The sequence below is a fragment of the Neodiprion pinetum genome, chromosome 2 (genome assembly GCF_021155775.2).
Source record: "Neodiprion pinetum isolate iyNeoPine1 chromosome 2, iyNeoPine1.2, whole genome shotgun sequence".
Classification (NCBI taxonomy): domain Eukaryota; kingdom Metazoa; phylum Arthropoda; class Insecta; order Hymenoptera; family Diprionidae; genus Neodiprion; species Neodiprion pinetum.
Genome location: NC_060233.1, coordinates 39240044 through 39260802, shown reverse-complemented (window position 1 = coordinate 39260802; position 20759 = coordinate 39240044). Strand labels below are relative to the sequence as shown.

Below are 20759 nucleotides of genomic sequence, written 5' to 3'. Positions count from 1 at the left end.
GTAGAGGGTGTTGGCGCTTCGTGAATCCTTGACTTATAAATGATAGTCAAGACGCGGAGCGCTTCAGTGGTAAACTCTTGTTCGAATAGATCGGTTATTCGTATGGGAAAGACTTTCTTACCAGCGTAATTGGTATAGTTTGAAACACGGACAGTCCGGAAGTTCGTGATGATTGGTTGAGGAGAAGCAGAGTACAGAGAGTCTCACCATGCTACCATTGTCAGTCTTTTCTACACTATTGGTGGTTTTATCGATCGCTTCACCCCGCGAGGCTTACAGAATCTTAGCCGTATTCCCATTCAACGGACTTAGCCACTATGCGATGTTGGGTCGACTCACGGAAGAATTAGCAGCACGTGGTCATCGAGTTGACGTTGTGAGCCATTATCCGTTGAAGAAGCCGCGTCCGAACTATAATGATATTATAAGCTTGGCCGGCACTATACCATTCTTGAAAAATAATATGACTTACGGATTCGGCACTAAAGAGCTGGCAGACGATAATTTGGTTCACACCATCGCAACAACTTTTGGTGGTGACTTGTGCGACTTGATGGACCTTCCAAAATTCAGAGAGCTCATTAAAAACCCACCGCAAGATCCCCCGTACGATGCTGTTATCGTTGAAGTGAGTAATTACCTAAGAAGTCGATAGAAAAACTATGATAGAAATAGACATCTTCAATCTGTCCCGTTCTTTTGATTTGTTCCAACGATTAGCAATTTTGATACAGACGTAAGGTCCACGTAGGCATTCACTGGTTGAGAGGAAAAAATCCCAATTTCATTACACTTATCATAAGCAAATTTATCGCACTAGTATATGATGAGTTTTTTCTTTCCATGCAAGAGCCACGAGTATTGACATAATTCAAGATAATTGCGCTCAAGTAAATGCTCAACGGTATATTTTATACAGTGCAACAATTCGTTGGAGTGTCTGGTGAAAAAAAATTCTTACAGCTAGTGTCAATATGTCAATAAATTTGTAACCTTGGCAGTAAAATACTTCCACAAATAACCTTTAAAACAGAAAATGAAAAATGTCTCTAAAAATGTATTTGAAAAGGAGGGAGGGGGGAGGGAGCACAGCTTTGCCGATCTAAAGTCATACCATATCATTTTACAGAAAATGAAAACACTTAGAGCAATTGGAGTCTGAGAGCTTTATTATTTAAAGTTTCATGCAAATTTCAGAATTTTTTCATTGAAATTCATAACAAAATGACGGCGTGGTGCATATAATTTAATAATTTCAATTAAAAAATTCTGAAATGTTTTTGAAACTATAAATACTAAATACCTCAAACTCAAATTGCTCAAAGTGTTTTCATTTCCAAGCTCCTAAAAATAAGTATGATTTTAGACCGTTCAATCATCAATTTAGTTTGAAATGAAAAATATGAAATTGGTATTTCAAATGAGTTATGGGACGTACACTGACATGTATAGGCAGTGTAGGCATAAATGATATGATTTTGTCAAATCATTGAGATACGACGTATTGTTTTTTCATTATATTTTGCCTATGAATTCTTTTTCTTGACACGCAACTGCGGACCATCTTATCACGTTCTGTCGTTATCGCGTCGCCTGTTACGTCACGTCATCATTCCACTGCACAAAAATAACCGTAGAACTGGAGCAGTCGATGATGGACTTTTATAAATATCGTCTTTTAAAATTAGTTTTCCAGCGCAGTCGTTCGGAAACAGTTTTGAAGATTCTTAATGCTAGATCTAGCAGGCAGTCTCCGTCATTGAAGAATATTATAAGCACCGAAATTAGACGCCGTCTGTTTACGGAATATCATTCAAAACACTATTTAGGCCTTTAATATTTGAAAATTTGATCGCACCATTTTTTCCTGTGCCGTTTCCTCATTGGCCAACAGCCGGCATAGGCTGGTACTTTAGTTTCATGCCTACTACTGTGAAGCGAAAGGCTTTTCAGAACCAACGTATAATTTGTAAACCGGTTAACAACGTTGCCTCATGTCCGCATAATTTATTTTCAAGTGATGAAATCTATACCCAGAGGGATTAGCGGATGTTATAATCGAGTTACTTCGTGCAGATATTCGGGTCAACTTGCTATCTAGCCTTGGGACAACATCTGAAGGTTCCGGTTGTGGCCGTCGTCACATCCCCAATATGGCCTTGGGCGAATGACATGGTCGGGAATCCGGACAACCCAGCTTACATACCCCATGTTTTTTCGGGACTTAGTGGCCGGTTGAACTTTTGGCAACGACTTCAGAACGCCCTGTCCCTTTGGGGGGTAAAGTTAACCTTCGCTCATTATACCGCTAATCAAAACGACAAGATCAAGAAATACTTTGGCCCGCGAGCTCCGAGTCTCGACGAGGTCCAGAGGGACGTGTCCTTGATTTTGGTAAACTCGCATCACAGTTTCAACGGAATCAGGCCATTCACTCCAGCCGTTGTCGAAGTCGGCGGAATGCACGTTCGAGAGAACGCAACGCCGCTGCAAAAGGTAAGTGATTTTAATCGCAATTGCGTGGAAATTAATAGTGAATGTTTTTATTCGTTCCGTAGGACCTGCAGAAGTGGTTAGATGATAGCACAGACGGCTTTGTGTTTATGTCCTTCGGCTCTATGCTCAAGCTGGAGAGCTTTCCTAGGGAAAATTTGCTAGCCATATACTCTTCGTTAGCGAAGCTTGCTCCGATTCGGGTTATAGTTAAGGTGGCAAACGCGACGGAATTAGCACCCGGCTTACCGAGCAACGTTTTCACTGTTCCATGGGTTCCTCAAATGGCTGTTCTACGTAAGTTTTTAACGCAATTACGTGTCCGATTTTTGTACCAGGTTAATCCCACCAGAAACTTGGTTTTCTTGAATGAAATACTAGGGCTGTCGTAGTGATGTTTTTTTGTTCACCCGTTAGAACAGCAGCGAACTTGTGCGATTATGGCTGGTGTTTAGTTTTCTCTCGGGAGATGGTCGAGATTCGATTCGTCTCTAATTCCTCCCGCGATGCTTCGTATATACACATTCATACTGTGAATACGATTTAGAATTCATTCACGGAATATACTCGAACAGATTCGAAGTATTGTTAAAATATTGTTGGAGACATTTGTAATCTGTAATGTGATCGAATGAATACACCGTTCATCTTAGAGCACAAGAATATTCGAGCGTTCGTCACCCACGGTGGCCTCATGGGAACCATGGAAGCCATCCATTGCGGGGTACCCATGATTGGGGTAGCTATGTTCGGCGATCAGGCTCAGAACATCGAACTCTGCGTAAAAAACAATATGGCAGTGTCTGTGAGCCGGGATGAGCTGACCGAAAAGAATCTAGATGCCGCTTTCAATGCTGTACTACGCGATTCATCGTACATGTGAGTTATATTGATAAAGCGTAGATTTGTCAAGGAATCTCTTTTCCTACGAGCCTGACGTGACATCGTGAAAACCGTGTGAATTTCATTTTTTAGGAAAGCAGCGAAGGAAATGTCTGCCAAATTTCGAGATCGACCACTGAGTGCTATTGACACGGCGATATTTTGGGTGGAATACGTAACAAGGAATGGAAGGACGAGTCTCAGGTCACCTGCTGTGGACTTGACATGGTGGCAAGTCGCATTGTTGGATATTTACGGGGTTCTTCTTCTGGCCGTTGTTCTCGCGTTGTACATGCTCAAAGTTATTGCGAAGAAGGCAGTGAGAGTGGTTATCGGAAGTGATAGGAAAATGAAGCTAAGGACCAAAAAGAAGGAATAACGAACGAATTATTTTAATAAGATATTGTAATTACATTTGATAAGCGGTTCATCGTTTCACTGATTTACTTGGTCATGTAAGCGATCGCAGTTCATCGAAATTTTTTAAAATCTTAGCGTAATGAATGCGTGATCGCACAAAGCTCACTTTTTGTGGAATGAAAAGCAATTACAATAAACGGTAAAAAGTAACTAATAATTTATCTAGGCATTTAAACGATTTTATCAGTATATTCTTTACTTAATAATAGTGATATCAATTGCGATACTCATACAAATGCCGATGGTCATTATCGTTTCCTTACGAAATAATAATGCCTGCGGACATGTCTCAACGTTACTCAACAGAAATTGAACCGTCTTGTCAATTACTGGCAATCTCAATACTTTCCGTCTGGAATAGAATTATCCGTAGTTGAATATAAACGAACAATTATGTTTGCTGTTTCTGCGACAAATGGGATTCACACGTCAAAAAGAAGCAAATCTTGGGTGAGTTGTTGGAATTTAGTGGGATAAGTTTATCATCGAGGCAGCTGGAAATAATAATAAGACGACCGTCCAGTTGACGATAATGCTATTTGAAGAACAATGGACTCGCACAGTAGTAAGTGACGCGGCACTTGCCTAATGTAAATGTATTCACTGCGGATGTGAAATAAATTAGAATAGGAAAGTTTGTAAGAATAAAGTGAAAACAACTCGTTAAAATGAACGAAGAACAGGGTATCTTATTTTTGAATTTCATCGCTCGTAATCTATTTGTCTGCAAAGGTTATCTTTGTTATTGCTCCTTTATTGACCGGTTAAAAACAGAGATTTTGGATAGAACTACGAATCGTGCGAGTATTCAAAAAAGTTTTTCTATCTTTCACCCCGTTGATAAAAGTTGTTTGCTCAAATTGTTAATCTTGAATTGATCTTCACCTTCATGAGGCATATATTCTGCGCTTTACGGGATTACCCAACCTTTATTTCTACGTATAAAGTAACAGTGTCACACAGTTGAAATATTTATTATGGCGGATATTTTTTGCGTAGAATTCAACTATTAACAAAATTTGAAATGAAACAATTTATCCTGAAGCTTTTTTAATTTCGTATATAACGAACAGAACGAGTTATCGCTAAACCCATACGATTGTTTGTTTTTCGTAAAACATACATTAAACATGCTAATAATCAGTTTAAAAATCTGAAATAATTTGTATGTATTGTGAATTTTGTTTCAAGCAAAAAAATTGTATGGGTTTGCTGATGTCTCATTTTGTTCGTTAAATACAAAATTGAAAAGCCTTTAAAACAATTGTTCCATTTTTAATTTGATGATAGTTGAATTTTTCGCAAAAATTACCCACAGCATAAATATTTGAAATATGTGACGTGAAATTAAGGTTCGAGATCCCCTTTAACTAGTTGAAGGAAAAGTTTGACTTGGATAACTTATCGACAAATGTTGATCCAAAAATTTTCAGATCCAAGATCGAGGTAAGAAAATAACTTTCAAGTTAGTTTATAAATTTTATAAACAAGTGTTCCAGTGCAAGAGTATATTTGTGGAAGTTAATTATCCACTTCGACTCGTCTCATCAAATTATAGGCTGGAGTTTTGTAGTAAAAATGGCTGATTATGTCCTAGACCTGTTGCTGGGTGACGAACGACAAAACAAGCTTGTCGAGAAAATCTTTAGGGATAGTCACGCAGCTCGACGTTATTCATTATTCGATTGCGCAATATATTTGTTGCACGTCACTCTCCTAAGATGTTATTTTTCCAGTGAAATTACAACTTGCGGTCAAAACATTCCGCTCAACATTTACTCGTACGAAATCTAAAATGTTATGTAACATTTAAGTAATCGAGTTTTGCCAAGACTCTAAGCTAATAATGAAGGCAGTGAATTGCTAAATTAACCAGCATTCAGACAAAACATTTCAATAATTGCACGAAGCTACCAGTTTCCGATAGCCGTAACAATTACGTGGCATAAGGTCAAGTTTTATCTGCCTCGATGTTTTCTGCTGTCGCTGGAGGCTCTCCTCGTGGTACATGAATGCACGATGTGAGTGTAGAAGTATTTCATTCCATGTCATACGTAGGTTAAACAATCAATCCACAATGCAATGCAGGAATTGCAATGAATTTATAACGCGTGTGCGTTAGTTCGTTGTCTAGTTCAATAATTGCTAGTCGTCATTCTACTCCGAGCTTCGAAGCTCTTTTATGTGTCTAAATTATACCGGAGGAAAGTAATCTTGATAAATGAAAAAATAATCCCTTTGCACGACGAATCAAGACACACATAATAATTAAATATTCACGTAAGTTTGCTAGTGTTGAGGACTAGGGACTTTTATATAAGCCTAATTGGTGTGCGTGTGAGATACAGGAGGTAGTCAGAGGCAGCGCTTATTATTATACTGCCGTTCTTAAATGTAATCAACTTAATAAATGATTGCTCTAAAAAAATAGAGTATGTGTTATTACTAACATAGAACAAGTGCGGTTAGTGTTCTGTTCTTAGTGCCGGAGTGTTCGCGAACTGAACTAGCCGATCTTCTTATCTTCTAAGAGAATTCGAAATTAGCGTGTCTCATTGTATGAACTATTTCCTTGCGAATATGTTGGTGGCAAATAACCAGACTCACATTTGTTAGATGTACATTAAACTGCAAGACCTTGTTAATAATTAAATAATAGTTATCCAGTGATTTTTAAGATTTCTGTTCAAGTATTGGAAGGCCTTGACGGCTATACTTTGCGCAAGCTCAGGAGAGAATACAAGAATTCGCCATGAGGATGTTTGGCTTCAACGTTCTACTGGTAATCATTGCGGCTATATCACCCGGCGAAGCGTACCGAATTTTAGGCGTTTTTCCGCTGAATGGAAAGAGCCACTTTGTTATGTTCGATCAATTGATGAAAGGACTAGCAAAACGTGGTCACCAAGTAGACGTCGTCAGTCATTTCCCGCTGAAGAAACCCTTGCCGAACTACACCGACGTCGTTGATCTGTCCGGAACCGTGCCTGCAGTGCTGAACAATATGACCTATGATTTTGTAAAATCGGTTCTGACTAACTCCGCAGTGGTTCCTCTGCTCGCAACTCAGTTTGGCGGTGAACTCTGCGATCTCATGGATCATCCACGTTTTAGAGAGATTATAAAAAATCCTCCCAAAGATCCTCCTTATGATCTTGTAATCACGGAGGTGAGTCTATTACAATCTGTAAAACTAACTTCATACGTTTTTTGGATATTGCACGTCCCCTTATTACATGACAGGGTGTTGTTCCAAAATGTCAATGGTCTCGTATTTGGATTTGTCGCCAAATAAAATCCACTATTTTGCAACTCGGCCGTGTTCACGGGTTGCGAGAAATCAAATGACTAGAACTTGGAGAAAAATTTTTCATCCTGAACGTAATCTCGGAATGACTTTTCAGATATTCGGTTCCTCCTGCTACTTAGCCCTTGGTCAACATTTCAATGTCCCCGTCGTGGGTGTCGCCACTTGCGTATTAATGCCGTGGACAAACGACATGGTTGCAAATCCCGACAATCCAGCCTACATACCAAACGTTCTTTCGGACAATTTTGCTCCGATGAACTTTTTCCAAAGAGTAAAAAATGCTCTGAGCTTGTGGAAAGCAAAATGGGATTTCAACAGCTACAGCGCTTATCAGGACGATAAAATAAAGAAGTATCTCGGCCCTAATTCGATAAGTCTCAGAGAAGCCGAACGAAACGTGTCATTGATCCTTGCCAACTCTCACTATAGTTTGCACGGAGTCAGACCATACACAACGGCTGTTGTCGAAGTCGGAGGACTTCACATTCCGCAAGAAGTAGACGCACTGCCCAAGGTGAGTTATGTGCATCATTTCACGTACTGCGAGCTGTTGATGGGCTGCATCGACGTTTTCCGTGATAATTGAATTTTTTCTTTCACAGGATCTGCAAAAGTGGTTGGACGATAGCAAAGACGGTTTCGTGTACATGTCTTTTGGATCCATGATAAAAATAGAGTCGTTTCCAAAGGAAACCCTCGCTGCCTTGTACAATTCGTTGAAGAAGTTGGCACCAGTTCGCGTATTGATAAAAATAGCAAAACCGCAAGAATTACCACCTGGTCTACCGAGCAACGTTCTAACTCTATCTTGGGTACCTCAAGTACCAGTCCTCAGTAAGTATCGATTTTCAGTACGTTCAGTACGGGAATTCAATCGGGACCGTCGTTGTCAAGTGTAACATTCATTTTCACCCAAGGCTACTCATCGGATCGTTGAGCTAGACTTAATTATTACCTTTTGATTTCTGCTACCCGTAGATCACAAACACGTGCGGGTATTCGTGACTCACGGAGGTCTTATGGGAACTCAGGAAGCGATTCATTGCGGGGTTCCAATGATAGGGATTCCACTTTTCGGAGATCAAATGCAGAACATCAAGCTTTATGTGAGGAAGAAGATAGCAGTGGCTCTGGATCATGATCAACTAACAGAGGAAAAATTGGACACAGCTTTCAGAACCGTGCTAGGCGATCCTTCGTACTTGTAAGTAATCTGTCCACATACATGTAACCGCCTATATGATAATGGTATGGTCAAAGATCAATTCTAATTTTTTTCTCAAAACCTTAGACAAGCGGCAAGGAAATTCTCTATTGAATTTCGAGATCGCCCAATGAGGGCGTTGGACACGGCTACTTTCTGGATTGAGTATGTTATTAGACACGGTGGAACAAATCTCAAGTCACCAGCGATGGAGTTAACTTGGGGGCAAATTTCACTGCTGGATATATATGGGGCTCTGTTTCTATCCGTTGCTCTCAGCGCGTACTTGGTTAAAGTTATAATTACTACCCTAATAGCGATAGTTACTGGGAGTGATATAAGCAGTGTCAAGCACTCTAAGAAAGTAAAATAATTCGCAAACGTAGTCAGGTTGAGTAACCCGTGTAATATGTAACCAGTAAACGTCACACGTTTAGCTTTAACATACATTTCGCACATCAAGCTTCTACATCAAATTTATCAACAAGGACACTTATCAATTTCCGAGAATTTTTGATTTTGGATCAGATGATGATACGGTTTCGCTGAAAGAAGACGCTACGCGCCACTTCGTTTGACTGTGAGATCGTATCACACGTGGCCATCTGCTTTGCGTTTCACCTACTGACAAATTACAGTATTTCATATTTCTTACAGAACTCTATTGTTCGCCACTGCGTGTCTCTGTATAATTTGATAATACTCGTATTTAATTAACTGGTGTATGCGATTACAAACAAATTATATCAAAGATCTCGTACGGTAATATGAAATAAAATTTTTAAAGGGTACAAGAATTGAGTATCGTGTGTGACCGTGAGACTGCACTCTGATGTCATCGGGTGATAACAAGTTGGTCGTAATGTCAAGAGTTTATTTTAATGCTGTTATTAAATGTCGAAATTCAAAGCAATAGAGGACAATCATATTTAATCTAATTTACATAGTTGAGCTCGTACCTACTTAAAATATTATAAATCTAATGTAAATAACAATAGAATTTGCACTTTTCACAAATCGCCAGTATTGCAAAGCAAATGAAAAATTTACCTTTCGTAATCAATATACCTTCTACGCGAATCCTAGTCAGTTTGACAAGAAACAATTGGAACTCAATTAATGAAAAACTAGCCACAAGAAAAATCTCAGACAAATACATGTACAAACAGCGCTTTCTGCGTACTTAATAGTGATAGAGCTGAGAAACTTTCGGGTGGGGAGTGAAATCAAGCCAGTAGGGGTAAACAAGCAGTGAATAGTCCGAAACTGAAGTTTATTATATCACGGGTCAGCGAAATGACGGGTTCCGAAAATTAGTGCTATTCATTATCCAAACGACGCCCGATGTGTGCATTTCGTTAGGAACAGTGTGATCTCCAACTGTAGTGATTTTGCCCGCTAAAGTTACAATCGTTTACGGTTTGCTTAAATGAACAAGTAGTGGCAATTGTGCAATTAACAACCTGTAAAGGCTATTTTATACCGGCAGAAGAAAATACGAGGACATAAAATGAGGCTGTTTGGTCGCATAATTTTATTCGTTGTTATGTTAACCATATCACACGACGAAGCGTACCGAATTTTGGGCATATTTCCGCTCCGGACGAAGAGTCACTTTTTGATGTGTGAGCAGCTGATGAAAGGATTGGCAAAACGAGGCCATGTGGTGGACGTTGTTAGTCCGTTTCCAATGAAGACACCTTTCCCCAACTACAACCAGATCATAAATTTGGAAGGGTCCGTTATTGGTCTACACAACAATCTGACCTACGATTTTGCTTTATCGAACCTGTTAGACAAGGCCATTATTCCCGTCATTGCCACTACATACGGTAATGACCTGTGTGACCTAATGGCACTTCCGGAGTTCCAGAAGATCATCAAAAATCAGGAGGATTCTCCTTACGATTTAGTTATCGTAGAGGTAGGTGAAAATTGTAATCGTAGAACCGCAACCTACGAATTGTCTGTGTCGCCGCAAAATTGCGCGGTGATTTATGAGCTGACAAATTTCAAGCTAAATCTCTTAACTCTTCACACGATTGGTCAACTGTTCCGTCCTTGCCTTACGATCTTGTAACTTATGTAACTTATCGAAATTGCAAACAGTTGTATCTGTGCGGCAGTGTTGCTTGAAAATATCGCCTGGACTACTCGCATCCTAATTATCTCGTCTAATTACGCTGAATGTTGCGTTCTACCACTGCATGAATATTCCAACGGAACAATGACCATAATAAACATGTGAATATTGCGCTGTTTGTTAATAACATCATTTATGCATTACGATCGAAACTTATGCAGTGAACCAAGATCAAAATTGATCTTTTTTCGCCATGCACTGGGTTCACTCGTCACGTTAATAATACATCCCATTTACAAACCATGATTCTTTCCAGCTATTCGGTGCCAACTGTTATGCGGCTCTGGGCCAACATTTCAAGGTTCCCGTTGTCGGAGTCGTTACGAGCGCCGTGTGGCCGTGGGTGAACGACGTCGTGGCAAATCCTGATAATCCAGCCTACATTCCTCATACATTTTCAGGTTTAGACGTTCGAATGAATTTTTGGCAACGATTTCAGAACGCTCTGACGTTGCTGAAGGTGAAATTTGAATTCTGGTATTACAGCGATAAACAAAATGAACAGATAAAAAAGTACATTGGGAACCACGCGCCCAGCCTGGACGAAGCCGTGAGGAATGTGTCCTTACTTCTAGTCAATTCGCACTACAGCCTTAATGGAGTCAGGCCGATTACTATGGCCGTAGTTGAAGTCGGAGGACTTCACATTGCAGATACCCCAGACCCGTTGCCGAATGTAAGTTCTGGTTTGCGTTACGGGCGGAGAGTCAAAATCCCAAAAGACCAAAAAGTCGACTGGTTGAAAACCTGAAGATTTCGAGATACGAATTTTGAAACAAAAAAAGAGCAGCGTAGCGAAGTTGGGATTTTCGATAAATCACCCGGTAGAATAATCGCTTTTCTGAAAGTTCACTTAACAGAACGCTCTCTAATCCGAAATAGTATATTTCACAGTTAGCGTACTAAGGTAGTCATTACGAAGGCCTTCGGCCCGTGCATGTATCACTACGATTCGTGGTGGTCGTGGTGGAAAACATTGTCCTGGCCACATAATGACTACCTTAGTACGCTAGCTGTGAAATATACTATTTCATAACAGTCGGCATTCCGAATGACCAAAGCATAGAATCTGGAGATACAGAAAAACGAAAGTTCCGAAATAAATATTGAGAGCGGCTAATCCTTCGAACAGGCGAAAAACCGAAAAAATTAGTAGTCGACAATAAAAGTTCAGAAGGAGCGTATGATCAGTATGATCCGCAAAATGCAGAAGGGCCGGAAAGCCGAAAGGCCGCGATACGCTTGTCATAGTGTCGCAGAGAATATATGGATTTCTGACGTCATCCAACGTGTCGGTATTTTGGTCATTCTGTTTTTATTCAACCATTTGAGTCTTTGGTCAGTCGTTATTCATAACTTCGGATTCGTAGGTTTTCGACAAAGGCTCGAGTCTGACATTTGAAAAGTCGACTTCTCGCCTGTTCGGTATTTTTGCAATTCAATATTTTGCCCTTTGTAATCTTGGCCATTCTCAATAAAAGAAATGTCGGTATTTTTGCGTTCTCAGTTTTTATTTTTATGGTCTTTCTACGATTTTAACCGTCGGCAGTTTGACTTTCGGAATTTCGTTGCACCGACTTTTTGGTCTTTCGCATTTTTGCACCCCATCCTGCGTTACTACATTCACTTTGTTTAAACAATTATGAATTCATCTCCTCGGGAAAACATAATAAAGAACTTGACTTCCTCTTTTCTTTTTCACAGGATGTACAACAGTGGCTGGACGACAGCAAAGATGGTTTCGTCTATATCTCTTTTGGATCCATGGTGAAAATAGAGTCATATCCTACAAAATCGTTGAACGCGCTTTACGCATCCTTGGCAAAGTTGGCACCGGTACGCGTCCTAATGAGAATATCAAAACCAAACGAATTGCCGCCTGGGCTACCAAGCAACATTATGACTCGTCCGTGGATTTCGCAATTTGCTGTACTTCGTAAGTGTTCAAGCGTTGTAGACATCGATTGTAGGAGGAAGTTGTAAACGGCATTTTTTTAAATTCCTGCCAATACGAATTATCATCACACCCCGCAACTAAACCTCAGATTTTAATGATTAATCGACCAATTATTGATACTTCTAGGGCACAAAAACATAAAGGTGTTCGTAACTCACGGCGGTCTTATGGGAACTCAAGAAGCAATCTATTGCGGGGTTCCAATGATCGGCGTACCTCTGTTTGGAGATCAAATGCAGAACATCGAGTTTTACGCAGAGAAAAAAATCGCAGTGAGTCTGGATCATAAAAATCTCACAGAGGAAAACTTGGACGCTGCCTTTAGTACTGTGCTGAATGACCCAACATATTTGTGAGTGATGTCTTTATCCACACTGCCGTGAATGAACGCACTTAAGGTCATCAGAATACCGTTTGAGGCCTAATGGTGTTTAAAATTCGTGGGCTACTGACTCTCACCTTACTCATATAACAGTAATGAGATTCACCATAACATTTCAGGAAAACAGCAAAGAGATTATCTGAAGAATTCAGAGACCGCCCAATGACCGCGATGGAAACAGCCACTTTCTGGGTCGAGTATGTGGTCAGATACGGTGGGACAAATCTTAAATCTCCTGCTATGGAATTAACTTGGTGGCAGACTGAACTATTCGACGTCTACGGAGCTTTGCTCTTGGCTGCCAGCCTCGCTGTACATTTGTTAATAGTCGTAATTAGTAAACTTTCAGCAATTGTTCTAAGAACCGAGAAGAGAAGCGTGCCCCGTTCTAAAAAAACGAAGTGAGGTAGATACTCGATATACAGTTAATTGTAAGATCGGTTAACGTATAATGTCGAAGTGCCACGCGGCTACAAACGTGTTGATGGCACTTGTATTTTTTCCAACAATTCTATATCGATCGACCTGAAGCCAGCGTATGTGTATGTTACGGAATCCATTAATAAGATAGAGTAAACGGATCGACTGCGAGCCATAGTCATTCAAAATGGCGAACTGTGATATCACTCGCCTCCTATTTGGTCACGATAGCGTTCGAACAGATCTCGATCGTCTGGTTCCAATGCGTCATCTACCTCGGCAATAGATTTATGTCAGTCTAGATCAAGTTTTTTTCCTTCCTTTTTTTGAGGTCACCTAGCACTTGCGCAATATTTCACCAAACAGATTACACTCCGAATTGGTACATGTACACAGCTACATACCTATGTACAGCAATCTGAATCGCAACCTGTATCGGCTCCGTAGCGTATCTGTAAAGTAATATTGCTCACTTGAGATTCGCTAGCTGTGTTTGTGCTATAATTTTGATTGTTATCAGGGTAAGCTGTATCATTTACGTAAAGGAGAAAAAAAATCCGTCCGTGTATATCTTCGATAAAAATTTTTAATCCCAATTACTCCACTCGTAATACAAAACTTTTAAATTATACTCAGTATTTTTTGTCTTTTACTGTTAACATTGATTTTGAATTTCAGTTCTACGTTTCTGTAGTATCAGTTCAGTAATCTTCCATATATATAGATATCAGCTTGAATGCGGTAACAGCTGTGATTAATGTCTTGTAGAATGGTTTATTTACACAGGATCAATTCGCCCAGGTGCTTAATTGACAGTAAAATCTCATTACGTTTTCTAGACAAGACTATACACCCATGAGTTACAACAAGAGTGGGTGCTTTTGACTGGAAGCATCTCAATCTGGTGCTATTCATCGCTTTAATCATCGAGACGAAGCAACCGGCGACTAACCTTCGAATACCGACTTTATATCTACTCACAGCATATAAACTCAGGTGTAATCAGGGACTACAACTCACTGATACACTCCGAATCAAGCGTAATACTTAACGAAGCTTATTAATACTGCTATCATGATTGAATGCTTCACGAGTCTGACTATACTGCCAAAAAATCTTGATAGCGTTTAACATTTTCGCGTGAATTTACATTGGATTATGTTTGACCAGATTCTCAGATAGTCGGTCAACTTTTCAGGATCAGAGCTAATGGATTTGTTCGAGGGGAGCAAATATGACTACGATGTCAGAAATCATGTTACCGTAATCCTGTTTTCCAAAAGTCTCGTGCTGGGGAAATCTGAAAACCTCCATTAGGATTATCGATTCGTTATACAGTATGCAGATCGATGAAGCTATATGAGTACCTGATGGTACGCTGCGATAAGCCCTCCCCCCACTCCGAAGCAGTGACAACGATTTATCGCGATGGTGACATGGATCGTTACATGCGTATTTTGAAATGGTTGATAGGAACCAAACGGATTACATATTTGGCTTAGTAAAATGCTGAGCGTTGTTACGACTACTTTCGAGTTGTGCACACGGTGGGACCGTGATAGGGTTTGATAGTAACCTAATATCATGTGAGTTGTATTCATGTGTACTTGTCGAAGACTTCAGTTCGATTTCAACAATCAACGGATAATGGTATAGTTGAGCCCAAAGAAAGAATGAAGCCGACACATCTGCTGCTGATTTTGTTCTGCGCAATCTGCCTCGCACGAAATGTCGAGGGAGCTAGAATATTGGGAGTGTTTCCCTTGCCAGGAAAGAGTCATTTCGCAATGTTCAAAGAAGTGATGAAAAGCCTTGCCAAGGCGGGGCACCAGGTTGATATGGTTAGTCACTTTCCGCAGAGGAATGCACCTCCAAATTACAACGATATGATCAGTTTAGCAGGCATAGGTATTACAGTGGTCAATAACATGTCATATGAATTGGTGAAAACCTTCGCTGGTGCGGAATTGCAAGGTCTAGTTCAATTGACTGGAAACGATATTTGCGAAGCACTTGGACATTCCGAGGTGCAAAATTTGATAAAAAATCCGCCAACTGATCCACCGTACGATTTAGTCATTACAGAGGTAAGCCATGTTTGTTGATGACTTCAACTATCCTTGATTGAATCAAATAATCACAAGCTTGAACACGTGAATCTGATTTCCTGGAAATTGTTCACTTGCAGTTGTTCTATGCTAGCTGCTACTTTGCCTTCGGAAGGCATCTGAAAGTTCCGGTAATTGGTCTATCTTCTTCAACGATAGTGCCTCAAGCCAACGCACCACTCGGCAATCCCTTGAACACAGCCATCGTATCCGAGATCTCGGACCGCCCGGCTTCGCACATGAACTTCAGGCAGCGACTCACAAACACGTTAACCACCGTGTACATGAATTTACAATCTAGATATTACATGAAAGCACAGAACGACATGGTCAAGAAGTACTTCGGGCCAGACATGCCTGACGTTGAAGAGCTTGAAAGGGACATGTCCCTACTTCTGGTCAACACTCACCCCATTTTTCACGGTATCAGACCGTTGACCCCGGCTGTTGTAGAGGTCTCAGGTCTGCACATCCATGATGATAACTCAACAATACCTGCGGTAAGCTTTCTTGAACCTGATAAGATATGCCTCCCTGTAGGTTGGATCGATAGAAATTGGTGCTCGGTTTAACACTGAATTGAATTAGTTCAATATTGTATACCTAGAGCTTACTCTGTTATTGCTTCATTTGCCTCAGAGAATGATACAGAATTGCACAAGTTATCAATATTAGGAATATTTTCAAAAATTTATCGACTCAGAGTCTCAATGAAATCGTTCAATCAAATACAGTATTTAAGGAAATGGTTGAGCGACAGCAGCGACGGTTTCATCTACTTCTCGTTTGGCTCGCTGGTGATGTTTGAATCATTTCCGAGTGCGGATCTGGCTGAGATATACGCGGCATTTGCCAAGGTTGCACCACTTCGTATTCTGTTGAAAGTGTCGGATCCGAAAAAACTACCACGTGGATGGCCCAACAACGTGTTGCCTTTGCATTGGGTTCCACAAGTACAAGTTTTGAGTGAGTAGAAAAATTGAGATAAGAATACCAAAGATTTGTAGCGCTCATACTAAAGTATAATTTGGTCAGCGGTTCCTTTTCTGAACAATAAATTCATATACATACACCTATTAATAAAAATTTTTGTTCTCAGAGCACAAAAATATTCGGGGCTTTATAACGCACGGCGGATTGATGGGACTTCAAGAAGCAGTGGCTTACGCTGTACCATTGATCGGCATTCCTCTATTCGGCGATCAAATGGGTAACATAAATATTTGCGTGGAGAGAGGAATCGCCGTACGTTTGAATTACACGGATTTGAAGGCACATAAGATTGTTGCAGCCATAAAGACTATTATCCAGGACCCTAAGTATAAGTGAGTTCAAATTCCTTTCTACTTTTGTTAGTTTCCGTTTTTCGCTAAAACCATTTCAATTCAGGGAACTCGAACATTTATTTAGTGTCTAATATCTGCTATTTCTCTTCTGTTACAAGATTCTAACCAAATACTTGGATTCCTTTCAATTCTTTTTTCTTAGCGATTCACATATCGAGTTTTTTCTCTCTGCTTGTCTAGAAAGAACATGGTTGCAGTATCGAAGCAATTCCTGGACCGACCGAGGTCTCCTCACGATTTAGCGGTTTTTTGGATCGAGTATATCCTGAAACATGGGGCAGATTCTTTGCGATCGCCAGCCACTACGTTAACGTGGTGGCAAGTAGAGTTACTGGACGTATACGGCACCGTACTTGCTTCACTCCTGCTCATTCTCTACATCGTAAAGTTTATTTTTTCAACGATTCTTGGTCACGCTTTTCGAACAAGTGCATCATTATCTCTATCGAAGAAAACGAATTGAAGCTAAAATATCATCCGGAACTTTTGTCACAATGGTTGTGACATTGGTGTACGAACTTCACTCGTTGCAGATTATGTCGAATAGGCAGCTTATGTGTTCCTTAACTAATGATAATGGTGTACGTTGTGAAATTCAATATCACTACACCCGCTTCATTAAATACTATTCAATCACACAGATAATAAGTCGACAGAGACAGCAGCGATTGTTATACAGCTGCAGGAGACTTTACCCGTTATCAGATTCAGCAGTTTCCCTGTACCTTATACATAATAATATTATATTACATAACAACGTGATATTAAGCAAATGGCGGTGAAATGAAACAGATGCAGGAAACTGAGATACACATTTCTGTACGAACCGGTTATAAGTAAAATAATGACTATATGCATTTGATACTCTAATTTAGCATCGCAAGTGATTAGCATACGTGATATACTGATATTCCGGAATGAAATGTATATCACTGTTTCTCTACGTATAGAACTACAAGAGAACCTCTTGGTTTATCGTTAATTATTACCTATTTTAGAACTCATTATTATTTGTCCTCATTTATTTTCTGACGTATGTTTGTTCGTCGGAAAATGTATAGATACAGAGATATGTAATCGCCCGAAACCACGTATCTGTACACAATATCATCTAATCAGCTTATCGCCGTACGTATAAAAACGTAGATGCTGAAATGACCGTGTCACAAGTCAACTAAAAATTAAAGAAGGTGCGCTAGGCCGGTGTCGTTTTGATTCGACGGTAATATTGTACGTTATTGTCAGTTTCTAGTGTCCTAGAAATGTATATAATAATAGGAAGTGAATGCAAGCAAACCTCACTGTGAATGAAACTTCCGAACGTGATGTCTAACGCACTCTCTGAAGTGGCGAAACACTTACATCAAAGAACACAATGAATATTTTTTAACGGCGAAAATTCGGTGGTAACAGTCTGTCTGAATTTGAAAGCTGCACCACGTGCGTTTACTATTGAAGTATCAGATGTGCGGCCGAGAGTGATCGTTAACGCGATCTGAAATTATGCTCGCAAAATTCTAATCGCCAGAAATCACGGGGCGTAAAGCATGAAAGTAATTACGAGACTAAGTGTAAAATACCTGATATGTGAGTATCTTGAGCTGAATGGTAAGTTCTCCACCGTGGAGAACTCTTGAGATAGCAAAGTTACAACGATAGAACTCATGACTTGTATAATTTATACTATCGAAGGAAATAGAAATGGATAGGCTTCCGTGAAAAGATAAGATCGTCGCACTACGTGACTAATCGTACGAATTCGACAGCCAAGTCCAGCGAGTACCTCACGAGACGTGTTTGCGTGTAGTGGGTGATGTTAACCCGCTTTCCGACAATAAACAAGTGATAGTAAACGCAAGTCAAAATGAAGTTGACGCACCTGTTGCTGGTTTCATTATCCTGCATAATCTGCTTTGGACGATATGCCAAGGGAGCCAGAATATTGGGAATGTTCCCTTTGCAAGGAAAGAGTCATTTTGCAATGTTTAAAGAGGTGCTAAAGAGTCTTGCCAATGCCGGACACCAGGTTGATGTTGTTAGCCATTTTCCGCTAGAGAATGCACCTCCAAATTACACTGACATAATCAGTTTAAGAGGTACAGGTATAGTAGTACACAACAGTATGACATATGAATTATTGCAAAGTATTAGCAGTGCACCTATGGAAGTTGTGATTAAATTGGCTGGAAACGACGTTTGTGAATCACTTGGAAAACCCGAAATGCAGAATTTAATAAAGAATCCTCCTACTGATCCACCGTACGATTTAGTCATTACAGAGGTGAGTTATATTACTTCATAATTTGGACTATACACTTAATGGAAACGAATCATTACAAAATTAAACGTGTCAATCCAATTCCCATCAATTTTTTCACTCGCAGTTATTCTTCGCGAGCTGCTACTTTGCCTTTGGAAGGCATTTGAAAGTTCCGGTGATCGGTTTGTCCTCTGCGACGATAATGCCTCAGGCCAACGCACCACTTGGCAACCCCTTGAACACAGCCATCGTATCCGAGATCTCGGACCGCCCGGCTTCGCACATGAACTTCAGGCAGCGACTCACAAACACGTTAACCACCGTGTACATGAATTTACAATCTAGATATTACATGAAAGCACAGAACGACATGGTCAAGAAGTACTTCGGGCCAGACATGCCTGACGTTGAAGAGCTTGAAAGGGACATGTCCCTACTTCTGGTCAACACCCACCCCATTTTTCACGGTATCAGACCGTTGACCCCGGCTGTTGTAGAGGTCCCAGGTCTGCATATCCATGATGAACATTCAACAATGCCTGTGGTAAGTACCATTGAAATGTACAAAATAATCAGATTCGTTTAGATAGAATCTCCTGACGGATCATTGTTACGGAAATTTGGATAAAATCCGCCGGCCTATGGTCTAGTTCAGTAGGAAATGAGAAAATTTTTAATTTGATAATAGCATCTGATGAAATGGTTGGACGACAGTAGCGATGGCTTCATCTACTTTTCGTTCGGATCAATGATTCAGTTCGAATCGTTTCCAAGTGCGGACGTGGTCGAAATGTACGCAGCATTTGCCAAGGTCGCACCACTTCGTGTTCTGCTAAAAGTGGCGGACCCTGATAAATTACCACCGGGATGCCCCGATAATGTACTGCATCTTCCGTGGGTTCCGCAAGTCCAAGTTTTGAGTAAGTGCCGTAAAATAGGGGTAGAAATTGTACTAAAAAATTATTACACTTATTGACATACATGATTTGATCGAAGTTGTTGCTTCTGAATAACAAATGCATCCAATATTCGTGACAAATAAATTTCGGTTTCAGAGCATGAAAATATAAGAGGTTTCATAACACACGGTGGTTTGATGGGACTGCAAGAAGCAGTGGCCTATGCTGTACCATTGATCGGCATTCCTCTATTCGGCGATCAAATGAGTAACATAAATATTTGCGTGGAGAGAGGAATCGCCGTACGTTTGAATTACATGGATTTGAAGGCAGATGAGATTGTTGCAGCCATAAAGACTGTTAGCCAGGACCCTAAGTATAAGTGAGTTCAAGGACTTTATTATTTCTGCAGCCAGCTTCTGTTTTCTGACAAAATCAAGAGAATTTCTTCGTAGTCACGAAGTTTTAATCAGATACTCATGTTCATTTGACGTTTTTATTTCTTAGCGAGTCACACATTCACTTATTTCTCCACAACTTTGTAGGAAGAATATGGATGCAGCATCGAAGCAATTTCTGGACCGACCAAAGTCACCGCACGACACGGCTGTTTTTTGGATTGAGTATATCTTGAAACATGGGGCAGATTCCTTACGATCACCGGCGATTAAGTTGACGTGGTGGCAAGTTGCCCTGCTTGACGTTTACGGAAGCGTACTAGCTGCGCTTTTGCTCGTTCTATATGCTTTTAAGGTTATTTTCTTCTGTATTGTAAGGCGTGCTTTTGGAACGGGTAAAATGTCACCATTAGCGAAGAAAACTAACTGATTTGTGAAAATCATCTGAATCTTTCGATTCATCCGGCTGTAAATTTTTGCGCGAACCTCATTAAAACCAGACCAAATTGAATGGGAGTCTAGTATGGTCTACTACTT

The 20759-nt window shown here is 40.3% G+C and overlaps 5 protein-coding genes across 13 annotated transcripts in view; 4 read left to right on the top strand and 1 right to left on the bottom strand.

The window, feature by feature from the left end:
* Dh31-R (Diuretic hormone 31 Receptor) overlaps positions 1-20759 on the bottom strand; it is a 159071-nt gene that overhangs the window by 72733 nt on the left and 65579 nt on the right. The gene's annotated exons all lie outside the window — the stretch shown is intronic.
* On the top strand, positions 44-4475 carry LOC124212100 (UDP-glucosyltransferase 2-like). Its single transcript, XM_046611851.2, has 5 exons — positions 44-628; positions 2077-2496; positions 2559-2790; positions 3147-3372; positions 3469-4475. The coding sequence occupies exons 1-5, from the start codon at positions 209-211 to the stop codon at positions 3752-3754; spliced, it is 1584 nt and encodes a 527-aa protein (XP_046467807.1). The 5' UTR covers positions 44-208; the 3' UTR covers positions 3755-4475.
* On the top strand, positions 5858-13847 carry LOC124212104 (uncharacterized). The gene is made up of 10 exons (XM_046611857.2): positions 5858-6964; positions 7200-7619; positions 7708-7939; positions 8084-8309; positions 8397-8679; positions 9769-10233; positions 10709-11128; positions 12157-12388; positions 12536-12761; positions 12911-13847. The coding sequence occupies exons 1-10, from the start codon at positions 6548-6550 to the stop codon at positions 13194-13196; spliced, it is 3207 nt and encodes a 1068-aa protein (XP_046467813.2). The 5' UTR covers positions 5858-6547; the 3' UTR covers positions 13197-13847.
* LOC124212106 (UDP-glucosyltransferase 2-like) lies at positions 14715-17880 on the top strand. The gene is made up of 5 exons (XM_046611860.2): positions 14715-15298; positions 15400-15819; positions 16054-16285; positions 16419-16644; positions 16846-17880. Exons 1-5 carry the CDS (start codon positions 14885-14887, stop codon positions 17126-17128), a joined length of 1575 nt encoding a protein of 524 aa, XP_046467816.1. The 5' UTR covers positions 14715-14884; the 3' UTR covers positions 17129-17880.
* LOC138190291 (UDP-glucosyltransferase 2-like) lies at positions 18029-20733 on the top strand. Its single transcript, XM_046611859.2, has 5 exons — positions 18029-18946; positions 19050-19469; positions 19614-19845; positions 19981-20206; positions 20370-20733. The coding sequence occupies exons 1-5, from the start codon at positions 18530-18532 to the stop codon at positions 20650-20652; spliced, it is 1578 nt and encodes a 525-aa protein (XP_046467815.1). The 5' UTR covers positions 18029-18529; the 3' UTR covers positions 20653-20733.

Bases quoted from the DNA above. Each gene is read 5' to 3' on its own strand.
- LOC138190291 (XM_046611859.2), top strand. From the start codon at position 18,530: ATGAAGTTGACGCACCTGTTGCTGGTTTCATTATCCTGCATAATCTGC. The intron at 18,947-19,049 runs GTGAGTTATATT...TTTCACTCGCAG, and splicing joins ACGATTTAGTCATTACAGAG to TTATTCTTCGCGAGCTGCTA. The intron at 20,207-20,369 runs GTGAGTTCAAGG...ACAACTTTGTAG, and splicing joins AGCCAGGACCCTAAGTATAA to GAAGAATATGGATGCAGCAT.
- LOC124212104 (XM_046611857.2), top strand. From the start codon at position 6,548: ATGAGGATGTTTGGCTTCAACGTTCTACTGGTAATCATTGCGGCTATA. The intron at 6,965-7,199 runs GTGAGTCTATTA...ATGACTTTTCAG, and splicing joins ATGATCTTGTAATCACGGAG to ATATTCGGTTCCTCCTGCTA. The intron at 7,620-7,707 runs GTGAGTTATGTG...TTTCTTTCACAG, and splicing joins AAGTAGACGCACTGCCCAAG to GATCTGCAAAAGTGGTTGGA.
- LOC124212100 (XM_046611851.2), top strand. From the start codon at position 209: ATGCTACCATTGTCAGTCTTTTCTACACTATTGGTGGTTTTATCGATC. The intron at 629-2,076 runs GTGAGTAATTAC...TACTTCGTGCAG, and splicing joins ACGATGCTGTTATCGTTGAA to ATATTCGGGTCAACTTGCTA. The intron at 2,497-2,558 runs GTAAGTGATTTT...TTCGTTCCGTAG, and splicing joins ACGCAACGCCGCTGCAAAAG to GACCTGCAGAAGTGGTTAGA.
- LOC124212106 (XM_046611860.2), top strand. From the start codon at position 14,885: ATGAAGCCGACACATCTGCTGCTGATTTTGTTCTGCGCAATCTGCCTC. The intron at 16,286-16,418 runs GTGAGTAGAAAA...TTTTGTTCTCAG, and splicing joins TCCACAAGTACAAGTTTTGA to AGCACAAAAATATTCGGGGC. The intron at 16,645-16,845 runs GTGAGTTCAAAT...CTGCTTGTCTAG, and splicing joins ATCCAGGACCCTAAGTATAA to AAAGAACATGGTTGCAGTAT.